General features: G+C 41.3%; 1 protein-coding gene across 1 annotated transcript in view; it reads left to right on the top strand.

Annotated features, from left to right (window-relative positions):
- The window catches only part of SLC9A9 (solute carrier family 9 member A9), a gene marked incomplete at its 3' end in the record, with an annotated part of 980651 nt that overhangs the window by 638697 nt on the left and 321518 nt on the right, over window positions 1-20436 (top strand). The window contains 2 exon segments of the mRNA XM_080654659.1: window positions 6361-6474; window positions 8270-8381. Of these exon segments, the coding sequence (XP_080510785.1) occupies window positions 6361-6474; window positions 8270-8381 (226 nt within the window).

The raw sequence follows: 20436 nt of genomic DNA, 5'->3' as shown, positions 1-20436 counted from the left end.
TTTCCACAAAGAAGATATATTGTTTCAACTAGTTAATGTTCTTTAGCTAGTTTTCACTGGCAAAACTACAGTGAAACTAAGTATGTTATGCCACAACTCTTACTTTTTTCTAAGGACTAGTGCCCTTATATTTACTGAGAAGATCCCTCTGAAAACACGTATTTACACACAAGTTTGGTCACCATCGCACCTGGACTTTGTATTTCTGTGGGGAGCGGATAAAATATGCAAATATGATATAATCTTAGTAGTGACCAATGTTGTGCAGAAAACATAATTAGGGCATGGGGATAGAGTTTAGCGAGAGGTTAGCACACTTAATGGATGATGTTAGGTAGTGTACTCTGTAAGACATCCCTGTGAGGATAGTGCTACTAGTATTCTCATCTTCACTTGACATATGAAAAATTCTAGACTCAAGGCCCCACATGTCAATCACAAACTCCTAGCAAAATGTTTACTTCCAGACTAGCAAGACTGGAATGTGGCAGTTGCTGCCTATAACTGCAACTATTCTGATAGAAATTCTCTTTCCGCAATTAGAGAAGTGTAAAGTAATCCTATTTGACTTATTTTCTGTAACCAAAAGAAATAAAAGTAGGATAAGTGGTAGAAAGTGATAAAGAACCAATTTTTAGTATAAGGAAGGATTTTCTTACAGTTATAAATGTCCAAAATTATCATTTGCTTCCTTGTATGTAGTGGAAGTGGTGAATTCTCTGCCTTTGATAGTGTTCAGTTACAAGCTGGGCAGTCACTTGCTAAGAGTGTTGGAGCAGTCAAGTATTGGCTATATATCTGGGCTACGCACATTGCAAGGTGACTCTACCCTTGAAATCTTGTGATCTTATGTTGTGTAGGGTCTGTGTATGGTTTAAATTCTTCAAAATAGATCTGATCAACATCATGATAATGAGCATTCTGTAAAGAAAGAGACTTGAGAAGCTACTTTTAATTTAATAGTATATTAATTTAAATAAAACCTTTTACTTTAATAGCCAAAATAAAATAAAATAAAAACAACCCCCAAAAACTAAGAATCAAAAGTGGAAAACCTCCAGAAATAAGAAGACTATTATCAGTGTTTTTTGGCCAAAGTAAAGTAATTTAGCATATTTATGTAAAATAACCTTTCCCTTAAGTTAGAAGTTCAAGGATTTTAAGAAAATCTGGCTACAGTATTTATGCAATTTAATGAAGCCCAATTCCTTGTAACTATAACTACAATTATTCCCATATTAACTTTACTTACTTAATGATGTCTATTTGTCTTTCTAAAATGTGTTTTGTTGTATTTTAATAGGCTGTGCTTTTGAAATTCTCCTGTTTTTTAAAAGTCAAGTTTAAAAGGAGAAATGAAATGCAGGGATGGGAGAGGGCTGGGCAGCAGCCAGGAGTGCACAGGGCTCAAGAATCCTCAAACAATGAAACACATGACAAAGCAGCAGCTCTCTGGACACTTACATGGTACATGTCCTCTACTTCAGGTCCTTTATACCCCTAAACCTCAAGAATTTGATCTTGGATTTGGAGCCCACCTCTTACAGTAGAGCAGAGACAGAACTTCCAAACTGCATGAAGTTTACCTTATTTTAGGCCATATATACATTAAAGTAAGTAAAAGTCTACTATTTTCCATATCACAGTTTACGTCATAAAAAATGAGTCCCATTGCCATTATTACTATTTTACAAGTAGTAGTACTGATATCATTCCAGTGCTCTAAGTTGAGAAAGATCTCAAAGGATCACACTGATCCACATCTGTACCATCAGTCTTCAGCTTTGTCAGGTGCTGCATGCTGGGAACCATGAAATTGACTGGCAATAAAGCCTTCAGATCCCTCCTCCCTCTACCCCAATGACCTGCAGGGAATGGACCAGTGGTTCCCTGGGAAGTACGAAGTTGTAGCTTCCTGGTGAAACAAACAGGCCTCTGCTTCCCAGCTGAATATGCTCAAAAATGTCTGACTTTCCCTTTGCTCTCTTCCTTTTATTAATATTAATAACTAGATAATTGTGATGATAACTTTAGTATATTGAAAAAGAAAATTTAATCTATATACTTTGATAGAAGTAGCCAATGTCTAAGAATTTTACCTAAAGAGTAATCACTCAAATAGGGAGAGAGATTTGTACAAAGGTACTCAATGTAGCATTGTTTATAAAGGGGGAATCTGTGAAAAACCAAATATATAATAATGGGTACAGTGAAATAAAATTTGGTAGGAAGATACCAGGGGTTATTGTGCTGGCATTAAATATTATTTAATTGATTCAATTTTTTTGCCATGGAAAGAGACTAATAAAAATATTGAATTAATATTTAAAGTTGTTAAATCAGATTTATGTAACATTATGCAAATTTTCTATCCATTTTATGAGTTATGAATTGCTGAAAAAAATGTTCCACAAAAATATAAGTGCTTTTGTTATTGCTATTTGTATTTTTCTGCACTCAAAAACTATTTTTAAAGAAAATAAGAAAAATATTAGATTAGTAAGAATGGTTGATAACTTCCTGAAAAGAAAAAGAAAAAGAGTTGCTGTTTGAGCAAGGCCAAAGGAAGAAAACATTTGAAAAACTTTCTATTCAACTTCTAAATTTTTATTTTTATTTAATCTATTATTTTTAACTATGAAGGTAACTCAACTTCATAGTAAAAAGAAATAATATTAATAATACAAATGTCCATAAAGTGAAGTGAAAGTTATCTGTATGTCTTGAGAAGAACGTGAATCAACAGAACTGCTGATGGCAGTACAAACTGGTGCAATTGCTTTAGAAAACTGCTGGGCACTCTATTCCAACTATTTGTATAAATGCAAATGTATTCACAGCAGCAAAAGTCATCATAGCCCCAAGCTGGACACAACCCAAATGTCTGTCAATAGTGGGATGAATAAAATAAATTGTGATATATTCATATACAGAAAAAATAAGGTACTTCTGCATACATTAAGAATCTCACAGCCGAAACCGGTTTGGCTCAGCGGATAGAGCGTCGGGCTGTGGACTGAAGGGTCCCGGGTTCGATTCCGGTCAAGGGCATGTACCTTGGTTGCGGGCACATCCCCAGTTGGGGGTGTGCAGGAGGCAGCTGATCGATGTTTCTCTCTCATCGATGTTTCTAGCTCTCTATCCCTCTCACTTCCTCTCTGTAAAATATCAATAAAATATATCTTTAAAAAAAAAAGAATCTCACAAACAATGCTGAGAAAAAAGATGACAAATGTGAATTAGTACATATCATCTGTTTCCATTCATGTAAAACTGAAAAACAGGGAAAGCTAACATGTCTGTATATAGTTGCATTGAGTGTGAAGGTATAACTGGGAAGGGGAACAAGAGTAATTCCTGGGCGCTAGTAATATTATCTTTTTTAAATTGTAAACTATAAATATATGACTTAAACTCGTTTCCAAGTGACCTTACCAGGTAGCTCAATTGGTTAGAGAAGCATTCTGATGTACGAAGGTTGTGGATTCAATCTCTGATGTTTCTTTCTATTTATCTCTCCCTCTCAATCAATAAATTGAAAAACAACTTTTCTGAGTGATTAAGCATCAATAAAAAACATTTTTTAAATGTGCAAAAATAACCAGGAAAATTCTGAAGAAAGTAGAGTATGGGAACAGTTTATATCTATGAAATGTTACAATGTATTATGGATCTACAGTCATCAAAAAGAATATGGTATTAGTACAGAAATAGATAATAGTCGAAACAAAGACCAGGTCCAGAAGTGGAACTAAATGGAAAATCAAAATTTTATACAATGTTTATGTAAACAGTTACTTGTAATTTTGGTCAGTGTTAGATTTCAATAAATTAACTAAATTGAGTAAAATCCTGAGTTATACAAAAGAATAAAATCTCTAAAACAAATATCATGAGTTCCTAGCTAACATGTATAGGATGAATTCCCATCACATCTAAACAATCAACAGAAAAAAAAACAAAAACCTGATTTTCCTCATATGCTTATTTGCCCCAGTAAGATGAGAAATAGATTAAAATTGGGTGGCAGTAGTGGACAGGGATAACAGACTTTGTTACTAACTGGAAAACGTCAAAAAGTTGACCACACACACTTTTGTTTATCATATCTGCTAAGTCAGAGAGCTCTTTCATTTTGCTTTGTTAAACTGGTGCAGGACTATAAAGGAGTTTGTAGCATTTTAAGTGATAGAAACCCCACCTCAAATCAAGAAGTGATTTCTTGGTATCTTTTAAAAGTCCAAAGGTAGATTTTGTTTTGGGAGATGTTGAATACAGAAGATTAAGCAGTGTCATCAGGTGGCTGTTTCCTGAATTCACAGTATGGCTAGCAGCAGCTCCCTAGCCTGCATCCTGCTGAATTCCCACACAGTGAAAAGGTAGGGTCTATGTCCCAGAATTCTCTGTGAAGGCCTCACGACTCTAATGGATCACACCCATTTAGAAGCAAACATGTTGGCTGGAGAAATGCTTTGATTGAAGTAGTTTAGTTCCACATCACATATTCCATATCTGAGCTATTCAGGCATCAATCTAGAGTGGGGGAGAACATGAACCCTAAAGGGAAATCAGAATGCGATCACCAAGAAGAGGTTGAATGGATCCCATCTACAATAAAATACACAGGGGAAGAGGCCCTATGAATTTAACCTTGACATGTGTTTATTAATGTTAAAAACTAGGTAGCTGTAATGAACTGAATGCGTGTGCCCAATCCCCACCAATTCAAATGTTGACGTCCTAATCTCCAACGTGATGGTATTTGGAGGCAGGGCTTTGGAGAAGTGATTAGGTCATGAGAGCCCTCATAAATTAGATTAATGCCCTTGAGAGAAGAGCCGTGAGAGAGGTGAGCTCTCCCTGCCAAACAAAGACACAGCAAGCAGCTGCTGTTTGCACACCAGGAACTAGCCCTCACTAGAATCAAATCATCCCACACCTTGATCTTGGATTTTCCAACCTCCAGAGCTGTGAAAAGTAAATTTGTGTTGGTTAAGCCACTTGTCTACAGTATTTTGTTATGGCAACCCAAGCCAATTAAAACAGCCAAATCTCACTTTTTGAAAAAGTAAAGATTTAATGAGGTAGAAGTGTTCCCCATCCCCATATTTCCACCACATTTTCGAGTTTCCTGTGGTTACCTGGATAGCAGTGTTTGCTGAGAAGGGCTGTCCTGGGATGCGAAAAGCACACCCTGGGTAATGGATGATCGCTGCCACTGCAGGAAGACCATCTTACAACAGAGGAGCTGCATCTTTTTAATCCACTCTTTCTATTACTGGTTTTAAATAATGTTTCTGACAAGATTCTGTGTGTGGGGTTTTTCTGTCAGTAAACAGGTATTGGGCATTATTTTGTAGGGTTGTAAACACATTACATGAAAAAAAAATGAGCTATTTAAAAGCCAAGAGAAATACTTCCAGAAACATTTATGTCTAAAATGAAGTTTTAGGAACTTCCAAATGAAAAGACTGGAATATAAACTAAAGTCTCTTCCCAATTGGCCTTTGTTGTAGCCCTGGACACATTATTCCTTTTTTACCTCTAATATAGAACATGGATAATATTTTTCATGTTCAACTTAAGTTGTTTAGTTAATAGTCTAAGAATAATTCTGGGGAGCTTTCATTAGCATGGGTGTTAGTACCCCATTCCTCTGACTGAATGTGACATACCTATTGTGTTCTTGCTGTATAAACTGATCCCTGGGATTAATCATCTTCTTTTTACCAGCTAGAATTGTAGATGTTTAATGGATATATCAATCAATTTAATGAGCCTCATTTAAAACATACTGATCATTCTAATATTGAAGTTATTATCAACATTCATCCTTATTTCTACTTTCTAAGTTTTCCAAGTTCGTCCTTCCTGCCTGCCTGAGGAGAATAAATTAGCTGAAGCTTTTTTTTCAAGTTCTGGGAATTCAAGTGCACCTACTGGGTGATCTGCAGAAAAATTCTAAACTATCTTTGCATTGTTTACTACAGTACACCTTAAGCAAATCACGTAGTTTCCATTTCTGTGATGGAATATTCTGTTATCCCAGTAAGAAGTGTGCCATGGAAGATACACACTGGTTAAGTTGGCCCAGGGGAATCTTGCGCAACTTTGTAGCTGAATAGAAAGGTGGATGTGGACAGGGTTGTGGCACCTGTCACTGTGTAGAGAACCCCAGGAGAGTCAGCTCACCTGACAACAGTCAGGGTCCCTGTGCCCCTCCAGAAGATAAGCACAGGACAAAGGGATAGCCTTCCTAGATAAGGATAGCCATCCAGTCACCAAACACATTATACAGGTGACTAAGTGAATTAAAAACTGAGTCATCATTAATGATTTTGGTTTCTGTTTTGTTTTCAGTTGTTTGAATTTATGAACTTCTTGGCTGAGAATGTCATCTTCTTCTACGTGGGTCTGGCATTGTTCCCATTCCAGAATCATATCTTCAATGCCCTTTTTATACTTGGAGCCTTTGTATCCTTTGAAATACAGAATATGGGCTGACGAAAGAGCACAAACTACTTACTTTTACCAATTATTCTGTTAAATTGTTAAAGTAATTTCCTCAGGCTTACTACAGGGCTCAAATTTAAGGTAGATATGTAATTTCTAGTTAATTGCTTATGATTAAACATAAGAACTTTGGAAAATACTGGGGGGACTAAAGGAGAGTGACTTTTTTGAATATTCAAAATATGTTTAAAATTATGAATCATTTACATTAAAATTTCAACCCATTATTTACAGAGAAATATATTTAACCTGCATTAGTATGATCAGAAGATTGTTAAACTTTAGAAATATTTTCATTACAAGATGGTAAAATCTTTTCAGTAAGGACTTTGAAATAGGATATGCAAAGTAAAGACCAAATGAAATTAGCATGATGGATATGTTTCAATATCTTAATAATTGGGCACATGTAAGGTTATTTTAATAAGAAAAACTTTTCCTACAAACAAAATAATGGAAAAAAATCTAAACCTCACTTTTAATGCAGAGGACTTTTGTAGCGCTAGGCCTGGTATGTAGGCATTCCCAATGGGAATGGTTATCTGAACAAAAGGATACTGAGGCACTGAGATGTCCCTAAGGACAGTCAGTGGCTGTCATCATTCTTTCCACTGGGAAAATGGACATACCCCCTCATATTCCAGGAAGATGACCTTACATCCAGGAGAGTTGACTCCTTTGTCAAAACCCTGTTTTAGCCACACACTTGCCTCCTGTTCTCTCTTCATGGAGCACTCAGCTCGAACCTCAGATTTCATCTAAAACCTGGGTCTTAGAAGAAAGCTCCTCTTCCCAACAATTCCATCTCATTTGAGGGCAAACTAGACTAGGTAGACTATTAGGGAAGTGGTCCAAGATGACAAAGTGGAAAAATGACTACCACCAATATTTTCATAGATTTTAATGTGTACAGTTTGGATTTAGTAAAATGCCTCTTAAAGCATTAGTTGTATCATACCTTTGGATAGGCAATTTCTCCCAAAATTAAATCCACTAAAAGAAAAAAAAATGAGTGAAGCTTACTAGATACAGAGCCTATAACTGATGAACAGTGAGATGGTAATCTCATTTATCCAAAGCACATTTATCCTTTCTGAAGCACTGCTCAGGAAGCATGCCACAACCCTGCACACTTGCTGCCTTCCTTTGCAGCAGAATTGAGCATAAAGTCAGTCCCCAGGAACATAAATGTGATGAGAAAATTTACAGTGATTGAAATTGGGTTGGCAATCGTAAACCAAATGTATTCAAATATAAATATACACTGAGTGGCCAGATTATTATGATCTCTGAATGTATAATAATCTGGCCACTCAGTGTATATCCTATATAATAAAAGGCTAATATGCAAATTGTCCCCTCTACCAGGAGTTCGACCAGCAGGCAGGCTGGCCAACCGCCCATGTCCCCTCCCCCTGGCCAGACTGGCCGGACCCTACCCATGTACGAATTCATGCACCGGACCTCTAACACACACACACACACACACACACACACACACACACACACACACACACACTGAGTGGCTAGATTATTATGCGTTCAGAGATCATAATAACATAATAATCTGGCCACTCAGTATATATTATTTCTGGAAAGAGTTGGCATTGAAAGATGAATTTTGGAATCAAGTTGGACATACATGTGTTGACATGTTTATCCTCGTTTTCTGGGTCATAGGATAGAGAAGCTGAAGGACATGATATTTAAAGCTCAAGGTCTAGCACTAAGCAATGCTTTCCTCAATGTTTCTCAGCTAGCAATTCTTGTTGCCAGAGCCTGCAACATATATCCCCTCTCTTTCTTCCTGAACCTGGGCCGGAAGCAGAAGGTCCCCTGGAACTTCCAGCACATGATGATGTTTTCAGGTATGTGAACTACATGTGGCATCAGTGCTACTGTTCTCTCCCATGTCCCTATGTGGAAAACCTAGAGACATTCTGGGGAAGCATAACTCCTACTTACCCCAGCATACCCAACACCATGCTGACACTCCATGAGTTATGAGCAACAGTGGGGTTTTTCTTTCCAGAAAAAAAGTGAAATTAAAGGAAATCTTGTTGGGATGGCCTTAACGTACATACAGAATCTGCCAGAAACTGGCCTAGAATAGGTATTTTCATATTGGGAAATTTTCATGATCATTTCAGAAATTGCATACTTGAAGATAAGAACTCTGTAAATGATACCATCCTTGTCCAATGTTAAATCTCCTTCTCCTTAGAATCCCTGTCCCTTCCTTATGCTGAGCTCCAGGAACTTCTCATGGTTAATACAAAAGAAAATCATATCTAAGTTATTAGGTGAGAAAAACCATGCCCCTTTATTAGTTGAGAAAACAAGTACTAATTGATACCAAGTGCCAAGAGCAATCCCAGGGACTGTATGTGAGACTGACAATATATCTCTGCTCTCAATAAGCTTATGTGCTACTTGCTTAAACCAAACCTGGAGGCTCCCTTTCCCAAAAGAAAATAGACCAAATGAATTTGATGACCTGAACTACTCTGGGGATTGTGGTTTCTTTCTGTTCAATCAGTTTTCCTACCGTTAGTCTTTCCTGTTTGGAGACCTTTCCCTTTACATGCTTTCTAGGTGTGTATACACTTACATTTTGCCAGAAGCCAGTTCCAGCATGTTATAATTGCAAGAGTTTCATCAAAAGGTTGATGAAACTTGGGGACTCAACAAGGAAGGGCTGAGTCACATATGTTATCGCCTGTCTGGAATGGCTAAAGGCATTTCCCCAAACCTGAATAGGATGATTGTTTGCTGCCAGACAGCTCAGGGCATTTTAATCTACATGTTATTGCCTCCTACTGGCCAAACACCTGAACAGCAATAAGCTATTCCCCTATCTGACAATGCTTCTGTACTAAACCCTACCCTTTGAAGTGTGTATCTCCACCTTGCCTTAGGACAATTTGTGTTAATAAAAATCAAGAGGTCCTGAGACAAGGAGAACTTAGCTACTTTAGCTAAAGCTCCTCTGATCCCCCAATGCCTTTCAAAATTATCTTTCGTCTCTAGACTCCTATTTAATCTACACACAGCCTTTCTCCAGATTGCTGAACCCTTTTTAATGCCAGAACAAGAACCCCGGCATATTTCACTCACGGTTTATTGTATGATATAAGAGAGTAAAACAACGACAACAAAACACTTCTTCAGAATAAACCAAAGAAAAAAAATTTTTCAGGTATATAGGAAGATATTGAAAGTATTTCAAAAGCTATCATTTGTTGAGTATCTACTATTTGCTACTCACTATATATCAATCCTAAGAGGTAGATATTAACCTTATTTTCTTCAAAGTAGAAGCTAAAGTTCAGAACCTCAAAGACCTTAAGTAAATGGGCCAAGGACAAAAGTATTCTTGAGCTCAAGTCTATGAGACTCCACTTTAAACCCAACATAGTGTTCCAAAATCTACATTTTTAAATGTACTAGAAATAAAGGACTTGTTTCACCTTCAGTTTCATTCTAGCTTGTTCTGCACAGTAATGGGTGGCAACTCCCAGGCTGAGAAGGAGTTGTTTAAGTGCAGGCAAATGGAGGTCTGGAGTTAAAAACCTTCCTCTGCAGGCCTCTGACAGAGCTTTCTGCATCCCCAGATATGTGAGAGTGGAGAGAGAGTCACAAAGAGAGTAAGCTGGACTGACATGCCACCTTTGAGTTAGAACAGTAATAAACTTGTCATGAGTTGACATTTTAAGGGAAAGCAAAAGGCAAATTTGATCACTTGTGCATAGGAAGTCAGTCCTTGGCTGCATTTTTGCAAAGCATTTCTAGGAATAGGAAAGCATTTGGTCTTCTTTCCCATCATAACATCAGTAGTTGTACTCTGGAGAATGCTGGTTTGTTTTTAAAACTTGGATGTTACATTTAAACAATGCTTTATTTTAAAAATACTTTGAAGAAGATGTAGGGTTTTAGATAGCTATATTGGCATATGAAGTATCTGTCCAAATGGCCTCCTGGCTTGATGGTTTCTCCAGGGTTTGACACCTACATTTGCTGAGCTGTAGAACTCGAGCTGCACTAAAACTGAGGGCCAAGAATATGGTGTGCAGGACCGGGAGAATGAAGAAGCCTGGAATTTGGTGGTATTTTTATGATGTTCTAAAGCAGAAAGTCAGCAAACTATGGCCTTTGAACCATATCTAGCCCATGCCAACTTGGTAAGTAAAGCTGGAACACAGTTAGATCCTTTAAAAGAAAGCAAAAACATATTATCTATGGCTGCTTTTGCACTAAAAGGTCAGTGTTGAGCTATTGCAACAGAAACTATATGGTCCACAAAACCTAAAATATTTACTATCTGGCCCTGTTCTAAAACATCTTCACCCTCTAATGGGGTAGTCATTGTTGGTTTAAGTCAGGGAATGCCAATCAGCTACTTCTGTCTTTAAAAATACCATCATACAAATATTTCAAGACATCTACATAAATATAACTATAATGCCCAGAGAATGACACCCGTTGTCTTCCTCGTTGAGTATCCATGTCATCTGCCGGTCATCCAGTTACTTACTGTTAGCAGTTTAGCAGTTTAACTTCAAGGGTCAGTGTCATCATGGGCCAAAATGTACTTCTATTTACAAATTTAACTGGATTTTTGTTTTGAACACTTCACATTGAAATGAAACTGAACAACAAAGAGATTGGGTTACTTCATATTGTTATTACATGTTCATATTGATGATATTCCCTCATATGTTGAAAAGCACACTGAAATTTGTCTTCTTAGCTTTAAAATGAAAAGATTGCAATGTTATTTGGAATCATAGATGCTCAACTTGAAATTCACTCTAGACCTTTCTAAGACCTTTCCTGAGCAATGTTTTGAGACTCATAGCCAGAAAAAAGTAGTCTAGGCATATTGGTCTCTTTCCCAGAAAGAGAGAGAGGAGATTGAGCATCTTGCTGACAATCTCAAGACAAATTAAAGATGAAATTGAGACTTACACTCAAGCTTCTTCATTTTGAACTAGAGAGAGGCACAGAAGCACCTGGGCAGGTTGAAGGAGCCTGACATATGTCAGAGAATATGCCCCTCTGATGTGTCCATTTCTGTGGCACTTTGAAAAGACACTGAAACCCTGATGTGTCCTATCATATAAACTAGGAAGAGTATTAACAAGGACAGTGTGTCCACAGTGTACAAATCCTATCTAATAAAAGAGTAATATGCAAATTAACCATCACTCTGCTACACCCACAGGCCACGCCCACAAGCCACACACACCAGCCAATCAGGAGAAAATATGCAAATAAACCCAACCAAGATGGCTATGGCCAGAGAGAGCAGGAAGGAGGCTTGGGTTTCCCTGGCAATGGAGGAAGCCAAGCTTTCTGCCTGCCCTTGCCAGCCTAGGCCTCCAATCAAGGCTACAAAGTTTCAATGATAGAAGATACATAAATCCAAACAGAAATGGAGGCAGCCACGTAGCTGGAAAGAGCAGGAGGCTAGGGTTGTCCCCGGTGATGGAGGAAGCCAAGCTTTCCGCACACCCTGGCTGGCCAAGGCCTCTGTTTAAGGCTACAAAGTTTCAATTATAGAAGATACATAAATCCCTACAGAAATGGCTGCTGCCATGAAGCAAGCAGAAGGCTTGGCTCCGCTCCAGGCTACAAAGTTTCAATTGTAGAAGATAAATAAACCCCAGATACCAGGGCCTCCACTTGGGTCGCCATGGGGCATGGCCAGCCTGCAAACCACCACAGGCCCCTCGTCCAGGCTGCCCCATGCCCCAAGGGAACCCCCACCCTGATCCGGGACACCCTTCAGGGCAAATCAGCTGGCCCCCACCCATGCACCAGGCCTCTATCCTATCTAATAAAAGAGTAATATGCAGATTGACCATCACTCCAACACACAAGATGGCTGCCCCCATGTGGTCAAAGATCCTGCTCCCATGTGGACACAAGATGGCCACCACAAGATGGCCAGCAAGGGAGGGCAGTTGGGAGGGACCAGGCCTGCAAGGAAGGGCAGTTAGGGGTGACCCAGCTGGCAGAGGAGGGAAGTTGGGGGCGACCAGGCCTGCAGGGAAAGGCAGTTGGGAGGGACCCAGGCCTGCAGGGGAGAGCAGTTGGGGGGGACCCAGGCCTGCAGGGGAGGGCAGTTAGGGGGGACCAGGCCTGCAGGGGAGGGCAGTTAGGGGTGACCAGGCCTGCAGGGGAGGGCAGTTAGGGGCAAACAGGCTGGCAGGGGAGCAGTTAGGCATCAATCAGGCTGGCAGGGGAGTGGTTAGGGGGTGATCAGGCTGGCAGGCAGAAGTGGTTAGGGGCAATCAGGAAGGCAGGCAGGAGAGCAGTTGGGAGCCAGCAGTCCTGGATTGTGAGAGGGATGTCCGACTGCCTGTTTAGGCCCGATCCCACCGGGCAGTCGGACATCCCTAGAGGGGTCCCAGATTGGAGAGGGTGCAGGCTGGGCTGAGGGACACCGCCCCCGTGCACGAATTTCATGCACCAGGCCTCTAGTTTAATATAAAACCTTATCCATGAACTCACACAGCACCAGGTCACCAGGCTTTGCTCCTAAATTTGTTTGTTGCCCTCTTGTTCCTCCCCAGAATATGTAGGCATTCAAATAGATGCCAGCAGCAACAGATTAAGAGAAAGGCATGGAAGAAAAGCTGTAAATTAAGAAAAGTTTTCTTTTCTTTCTTATTTTTATTGTTGACACTATTACATATGCCCCCTTAACCCCCCTCCACCCAGCAAGAAAAGTTTCCCATTAGCATTTAATTTTCCTTTCAATGGTGAAAAACTGTCATTATTATCCAAGTTTGGGGACATCAATGTTCTACAGAAGGATAGCTTCAGAACCACCGTCAGTGTATAGGAGACTATCTTTCTCAGTGTGTTTCTGGTGAGCAATCAGGCAATGATCACAGTCATCTTGAGTCTTTGACTCGTAAGTGGCTCTCCCCAGCTCATGCATCAATTCAACAGTAAGAAAATATGCATGGAATTTGTGAAGGTGAAGAGCCAGTATCACTGCTGCTGCAGTGCCTGGGAACAGGACTCCATGTCTGTGACTTCCTAAGCTAATGGAAGTCCATTAGGCCATCAGGACTGTCTCACAGCAATCACCAGCCACCACATAAAAGGACACTTCCATGTGCTGTCTTGATCCTTGATGCCCAAAAGTGTGGTCCTCAGAATAGCGGCTTTGCCATCATGTGGGAGCTCCTACCTGTGCATGTAAGCGTGTGAGAAGGAAATCCCAGAATATAATGGCAGTTCTTGATCGCTGTTCTGAGCTGTCTCTTCAGCTTATTCCTCCTACCTCTTTCTGTTTTCCTTAGACACTCCTGGATTCCAATCCTGCTTCTTACTCTTTCACTTGCCATTCGATCAGCACAGAACTATTTAGCCAATTACTGCATTTCTTCCCGTTCCTTGAGCATGCTGAATTCTTGCCCTTTTCACTCAGAGTCTCCCACTGCCCAGAATCCTTTTCATGCCTCCTGCCTTCACTCTTAATCTTTAGATTTGGCTTAAACTCCCTGTAGGAAGGAAGCCTTGGTAAGTCCTCAAGTCTGGGTGTGTCCCACTCATCTGTTTTTATAGGCCCATTGTTTCTCCTCTCTTAGTACCCATCACATTCCACTGTGATTTTTGGTTTGCCTGCCTGTGTGCCCATTTAGACTGGGAACTTCATGAGGCCAGTGCTAATTTGTTTGGTTCCCTCTTTACCTCAGCACCCAGCGCACTATCATTTAAAAAAACAAACAAACACACACACACAAAGTTTTATGTGTTGATCTCTGTCTTATAATTATTGTCGCTTAGCTCTCACCTGTGGAACCAGGCAAGCCTGGTCTGAGAGTTTACAATTCTGGAACTGAAGTTTGCCAGGCTGATAGAACAGGACTAGCCTTCCACAAATAACTGGTGGACAAATACGCAAATGAGTGAACAAACTACAACATTGTCTATCCGACTAAAATTGCACATTTCATTAAAATGCTGCTTAAGCAACAATAATTTTAAGAACAGAGATCAACAAATAAAATGTTTTGTTTTTTAAATGGAAGAAAATGTTTTTCCTGTACTCACTTCTGGCTAAAAACCCATTTCCTGAGTGCTGACAATAGTAAACATTGTTAATACTTCCTCAAACATTGCATTAGGATCTGAGGATATTTTTTTAAAGCTTTGCTTGCTTTGTATTGCAGGGATGTGTTTGTTTTCCAGTTAAGAACCTGATTTCTCATTTAAAAATCCAGAACTTTTAACAGTAGGTGATTTGAATCAAGAATCAGACTAAATCTAACTTCAAATTAGGAAAAAGATTTTCTTTAATGTACATACAAGTCTGAGATTCTGAGCCATAAAGCAACAGGACTCTTTCTTTACTCCTCTCTTCCCTTGTTCTGTACTTCCAGAGAGAGAGACAGCCTGGAAGACACCAATATGTTGTCTGCATTCCTTGCCAGGCCTGCCTCTGCAGCCACTCACCCAGAGTCCAGTGACTTTCATCCTTCTGCACTATATAATCTTCCTGCCACAGTAATGCATGCTCTCAGGCCAGGGCTGATGTTAACATGGGGGTGGAAAAATGCCTCTCCTCCAGAGGCTGCTTCAGATATCACCAGGCTCCTTCCATTTTGTAGCATCATCATTCCCTAAGCCAAGGGTCCTAAAGTGTGGACCCTGAACTAGGAGTGTTCCAGTGATGTCGGCTCTTGGTTCTTGAGTTCAGCAAAGAAAGAATTCAGAGCCAAGAACTCTAGCACAAGGGGAAGTTTATTTAGCATGCAAAGTGAAAGTACACTTAAAGAGAAGACTGGAGCAGAATGCTCAGAGAGCTGCCTTGGTCCTTTAGAAAGAAAGTCACAGAGGCAGCAGTGAGCCAGCTGGTCTGTGTGAACTCAGGAATCAGGTTACAGAGGCAAAAGAAGGGGATTGAAGGAGGTTAGCCCAGGATGAGCTACTGCAGCCCAATGCTCCCCTAGTCGCAAGTCTTGTGGGGACCATAACAGAAAGAAAACAAAGATACAAGCTGGAAGAATGAAGGCATGGGCAGGCTCTAGAGAGAGAGCATGTACTGAGTCCTTTGTCTGAAAAGGTTTTTTGTTTGGTTTTTCAAGAAAAACAATCCTATTAATAAAAGCTTATGCGGTCATCACGCCCTCATGCTGTGATGCCCTCATGTTGCAAAGAGCGATCACCAGGAGGCTTCGTGTGCAACGGGCACACACAGGTGAGCGGGGCTGCGTGTGCATGCAGGTGGGTAGGGGCTTGACTCCAGGTGGTGCGGAGGCAGGACCCTCAGCTCTGGCCTACCTCTTTGGGGCAATACATCAAGAAGCCATGGATGGGTGGGCGGGGCCTACCTCTTTGGGGCGATCAATTGCTGGCCTCACGCACTGTGAGAGGGCACAGACTAGGCTGGGGGACCCCAGAGTGCACAAATTTAGTGCACCAGACCTCTACTTTTAAATAAAATAATTTTACATGCAATAAACATTAATATTTCAAGAAAAAGGATTTTAAATATAATAATACTAGAGGCCCGGTGCATGAAATTTGTGCACGGGGGAGGGGGGTGTCCCTCAGCCCAGTCTGCACTCTCTCCAATCTGGGACCCCTCAAGGGATGTCCGATCCCCTCCAGTGGGATCGGGCTTACACAGGCGGTCGGACATCCCTCTCACAATCCAGGACTGCTGGCTCCCAACTGCTCTCCTGCCTGCTTTCCTGATTGCCCCTAACCACTTCTGCCTGCCAGCCTGATCACCCCCTAACCACTCCCCTGCCAGCCTTATTGATGCCTAACTGCTCCCCTGCCAGCCTGTTTGCCCCTAACTGCCCTCCCTTGAAGTCCTGGTCACCCCTAACTGCCCTCCCCTGCAGGCCTGGTCGCCACTAACTGCTCTCTCCTGCAGGCCTGGGTCCCCCCCAACTGCCCTTCCCTGCAGGCCCAGTCACCCCCAACTTCCCTCCTCTGCCAGCCGGGTCACCCCTAACTGCCCTTCCCTGCAGGCCTGGTCACCCCAACTTCCCTCCTCTGCTGGCTTGGTCACACCTAACTGCCCTCCCCTGCTGGCCTGATCACCCACAACTGTCCTCCCTTGCAGGCCTGGTCCCTCCCAACTGCCCTCTCCTGCTGGCCATCTTGTGGTGGCCATCTTGTGTCCACATGGGAGCAAGATCTTTGATCACATGGGGGCAGCCATCTTGTGTGTTGGAGTGATGGTCAATCTGCATATTACTCTTTTATTAGATAGGATAGAGGCCTGGTGCATGGGTGGGGGCCAGCTGGTTTGCCCTGAAGGGTGTCCCGGATCAGGGTGGGGGTTTCCTTGAGGCAGCCTGGGCGAGGGGCCTGTGGTGGTTTGCAGGCTGGCCATGCCCCCTGGTGACCCAAGCGGAGGCCCTGGTATTTGGGGTTTATTTATCTTCTATAATTGAAACTTTGTAGCCTGGAACAGAGCCAAGCCTTCTGCTTGCTCCGTGGTGGCAGCCATTTTTTTTTGGATTTATGTATCTTCTATAATTGAAACTTTGTAGCCTTAAGAGGAGGCGTGGGCCGGCCAGGGTGTGCAGATAGCTTGGCTTCATCCATCACCGAGGGCAACCCTAGCCTCCTGCTCTTTCCAGCTCCATGGCTGCTGCCATTTCTGTTTGGGTTTATGTATCTTCTATCATTGAAAGTTTGTAGCCTTGAGTGGAGGCCTAGTCTGGCAAGGGCAGGCGGAAAGCTTGGCTTCCTCCATTGCCAGGGAAACCCAAGCCTCCCTCCTGCTCTCTCTGGCCATAGCCATCTTGGTAGGTTTTATTTGCATATTCGCTCCTGATTGGCTGGTGGGCATGGCTTGTGGGTGTAGTAGAGTGATGGTTAATTTGCATATTACTCTTTTATTATATGGGATCACCAAAACTGTACTAGCATAGTATAATATCACAACAGTTGTAGGAAATATTAAAAATCTGCAAATAACAGGATTACTTCTTTTATATTCTAATTTTTTTTTTACTCTGGCTCTATTTGGTTCATCAGTTTATGTTGTTCATTATATTACACAAATGAGTGAGGTCATGTGAAATTTATCTTTCTCCGACTGGCTTATTAAACTTACCATAATGCTCTCTAGGTCCATCCATGCTGTTGCAAATAGTAAGAATTCCTTCTTTTTTACAGCAGTGTAGTATTCCATTGTATATATGTACCACTGTTTTTTAATCCACTCATCTGCTATGAGCACTTAGGCTGTTTCCAAATCTTAGCTATTGTAAATTGTGCTGCTATGAACATAGGGGTGCATATATCCTTTCTGACTGGTGTTTCTGGTTTCTTGGGATGTAGTCCTAGAAGTGGGAACACTGGATCAAATGGGAGTGCCATTTTTAGTTTTTTGAGGAAACTCCATACTGTTTTGCACAGTAGTTGCACCAGTCTGCATTCCCACCAGCAGTGCAAGAGGGTTCCTTTTTCTTGCCAGCACTTTTCGTTTGATGATTTGTTGATGACACTTATTTTGACAGGTGTGAGATGGTACCTCATTGTCATTGTGATTTGCATCTCTCAGATGATTAGTGAATTTGAGCATGTTTTCATATGTCTCTTGGCCTTCTGTAGGTCCTCTTTCAAAAAGTGTCTATTAAGTCCTTTGCCCATTTTTTTTTTACCTTTCAACTTGAATTTTTAATTGTTTGAAGTATTACAAATAGTAATACATATGTCCCCCTTTTTTTTCCCATTGACCTCCCCCCGGCCTCCCCTTCCCCCCAGTACATGCCTTTACCTGTCCCCCCCGCCCAGTATCTTTTGTCCATTGGTAATGCTTATATGAATGCGTACAAGTCCTTCGGTTGATCTCTTACAGCCACCCCCTACAACCTCCTCTGCCTTCCCGCTGTAGTTTGACAGTCTGTTCAATGCTTCTTTGCCTCTGTATCTATTTTTTCCCCATTTCTTTCCTTTAAAAAATCTTGCCTCTGCAGACTAGAAATAAACATATAATAAAAAATGTTTGAGTCCCAATTTCAATGTCCAACAGTTCTGAGTCCCTGTTTCAATGTCAAACAGTTCCTTAAGTGTACATGTCAGCAATGATATCTGGATGGTGGGACCATGGTGACAATGCAGGTCCGAACCTCTCTGCTTTGGTCCTAGGCAACCTGCTGCGTTGCACAGCTGCTGACTGCTAGCGTGGCAAGGCGTCGTCAGCATCTTCCATCTCTGGACTGTTTCTCCTCTTGTCTTCGTGGTTGGAGCAGACCTGTCAATTCCTCTCTGTTGCAGGAATCCACATGGTCTTGGAGTTGTTTTCTGAAAAAATACAAACATATTCTCGACCAAAAGTTAATAAAGGAATCTTTTCTATATAATTGATTAGGGATCCTTTTTATTTTTGCCCAAACGATTTTCCTTTGTCTTATTTAGACACCATGTGTGTTTTTCATGAGTGTCTTGCTGTTAGCATTACAAATGAAAACTAATTTTGTAAAGTAAAAGTTTAGTAGATGTAATTTACTTATAGGATATTTTTCCTTACATGATATTACCCTACTATCCCCCCTTTTTTGATTAATGGAGGCTTTTGTAAATTTTATAATGCAGTCTTGATAACTTTAAATTTTAGTTTTTTGCACAAAAATATGACTGCTTTAGTTTCATTGCATGTTCAGGAATTTTTCCATGGGATGAACTACCAATAGAAATTTTAATTACCACATTAGGAGCAGCTTTTTGTCCAGTACAATTCAATTTTCTTGAATATTCACTTATTTCAATTAGCCTATAAAATTAATCTGAAAACTTGATTATTATTTTACTGTCAAATTTAATACTCTACCAACAATCTTAGTTTACCCTGTAAATATTAGTGGAAAGGATTATTTGCATTCTTGAGTAGGCCCTGAGCATTCCTGGTGCTAGGCTGGATTTAGATATAGGGCAGCTGCTGTCGGCCAAGTCTCTGTCTGTTACCTGGGTCCCAATCTGAGCTGGGCCAAGTCACTGTCTGTCACCTGTGTCCTGATCTGAGCTGGGCGTGGGAAGCAAAGCAGCCATGGGGGCAGGAGACCTCCCTCAGATGGGGTGAGGGTTCAGGCCCCTGCAAGGTTGTGGGGATGAGGGTCTGTGCCCCACCTCTGTTGATCCCCAAGTTCTCTCCTGATGGCCCCTCTGCAACTGTGCCTGTCTTAGGTTGTTCCTTCCCTGAGGAATATTACCCGTCTCTGGCTAACCAGTCATCCTCCGGGGCCAAGCAGGGTGATGTGAGGTTCAGTTCAGTCTCCTTGGTAGCCTATGCCCCCATGGCCTCCACGCCCAGCATCTGCCTTGGGATCCCCTGGCCTGCTGGCGGGGCCCCAGCACTGATCACATATCTCGGGGAACTCAGGTTTCTTCTCCAGGGAGGGCCCAGCTCACACAATTGGGCGAGAGACAGATCCATGGTACCAGCCACCACGAGGCTTCAAGCTCAGCATGAAAAGAAAGCTCAGGCAACAGCTGAGGGCAATTGGATTGTGAAAAGAGGGTCCTTCTTGGCACAAAAGGCAAGAGGGGCCAATATAGAATGCTCAAGTGCCTTCCCAGTGCCTTAATTCCTTCTGAAAGGGATTATATCCTTTCATTTCCTTCTTTTTTTTTTTTTTTAAATTGCTGCCAAACATTCCAAGAATTAGTTTGTAAGTTTGTTTGGGATAATTGTACAATATGCTGTTGTAAAATATCTAAAATTATAATGACATTGTAGAATAATATCATGTAAGGATATTCTTTGCTCTAGGCCATGGCAATTCAATTTCAAACTGGCTGTCAATTTCTTTTTGTAACTTTATATATATAAACTTTGTCAGGGAGGCAAAAACACAAATTATTCCCCCATAACCCCCCACCCCCCACTTATGCCCCACCCCCTTGTTGTCTTTGTCCATTGATTAGGCTCATATGCATGCA

The sequence above is a fragment of the Plecotus auritus genome (assembly GCF_963455305.1).
Source record: "Plecotus auritus genome assembly, chromosome: 2".
In the NCBI taxonomy this organism is placed as follows: Eukaryota; Metazoa; Chordata; class Mammalia; order Chiroptera; family Vespertilionidae; genus Plecotus; species Plecotus auritus.
Note: the sequence above shows the minus strand (reverse complement) of the source record. Positions and strands in the feature narration are given on the sequence as shown.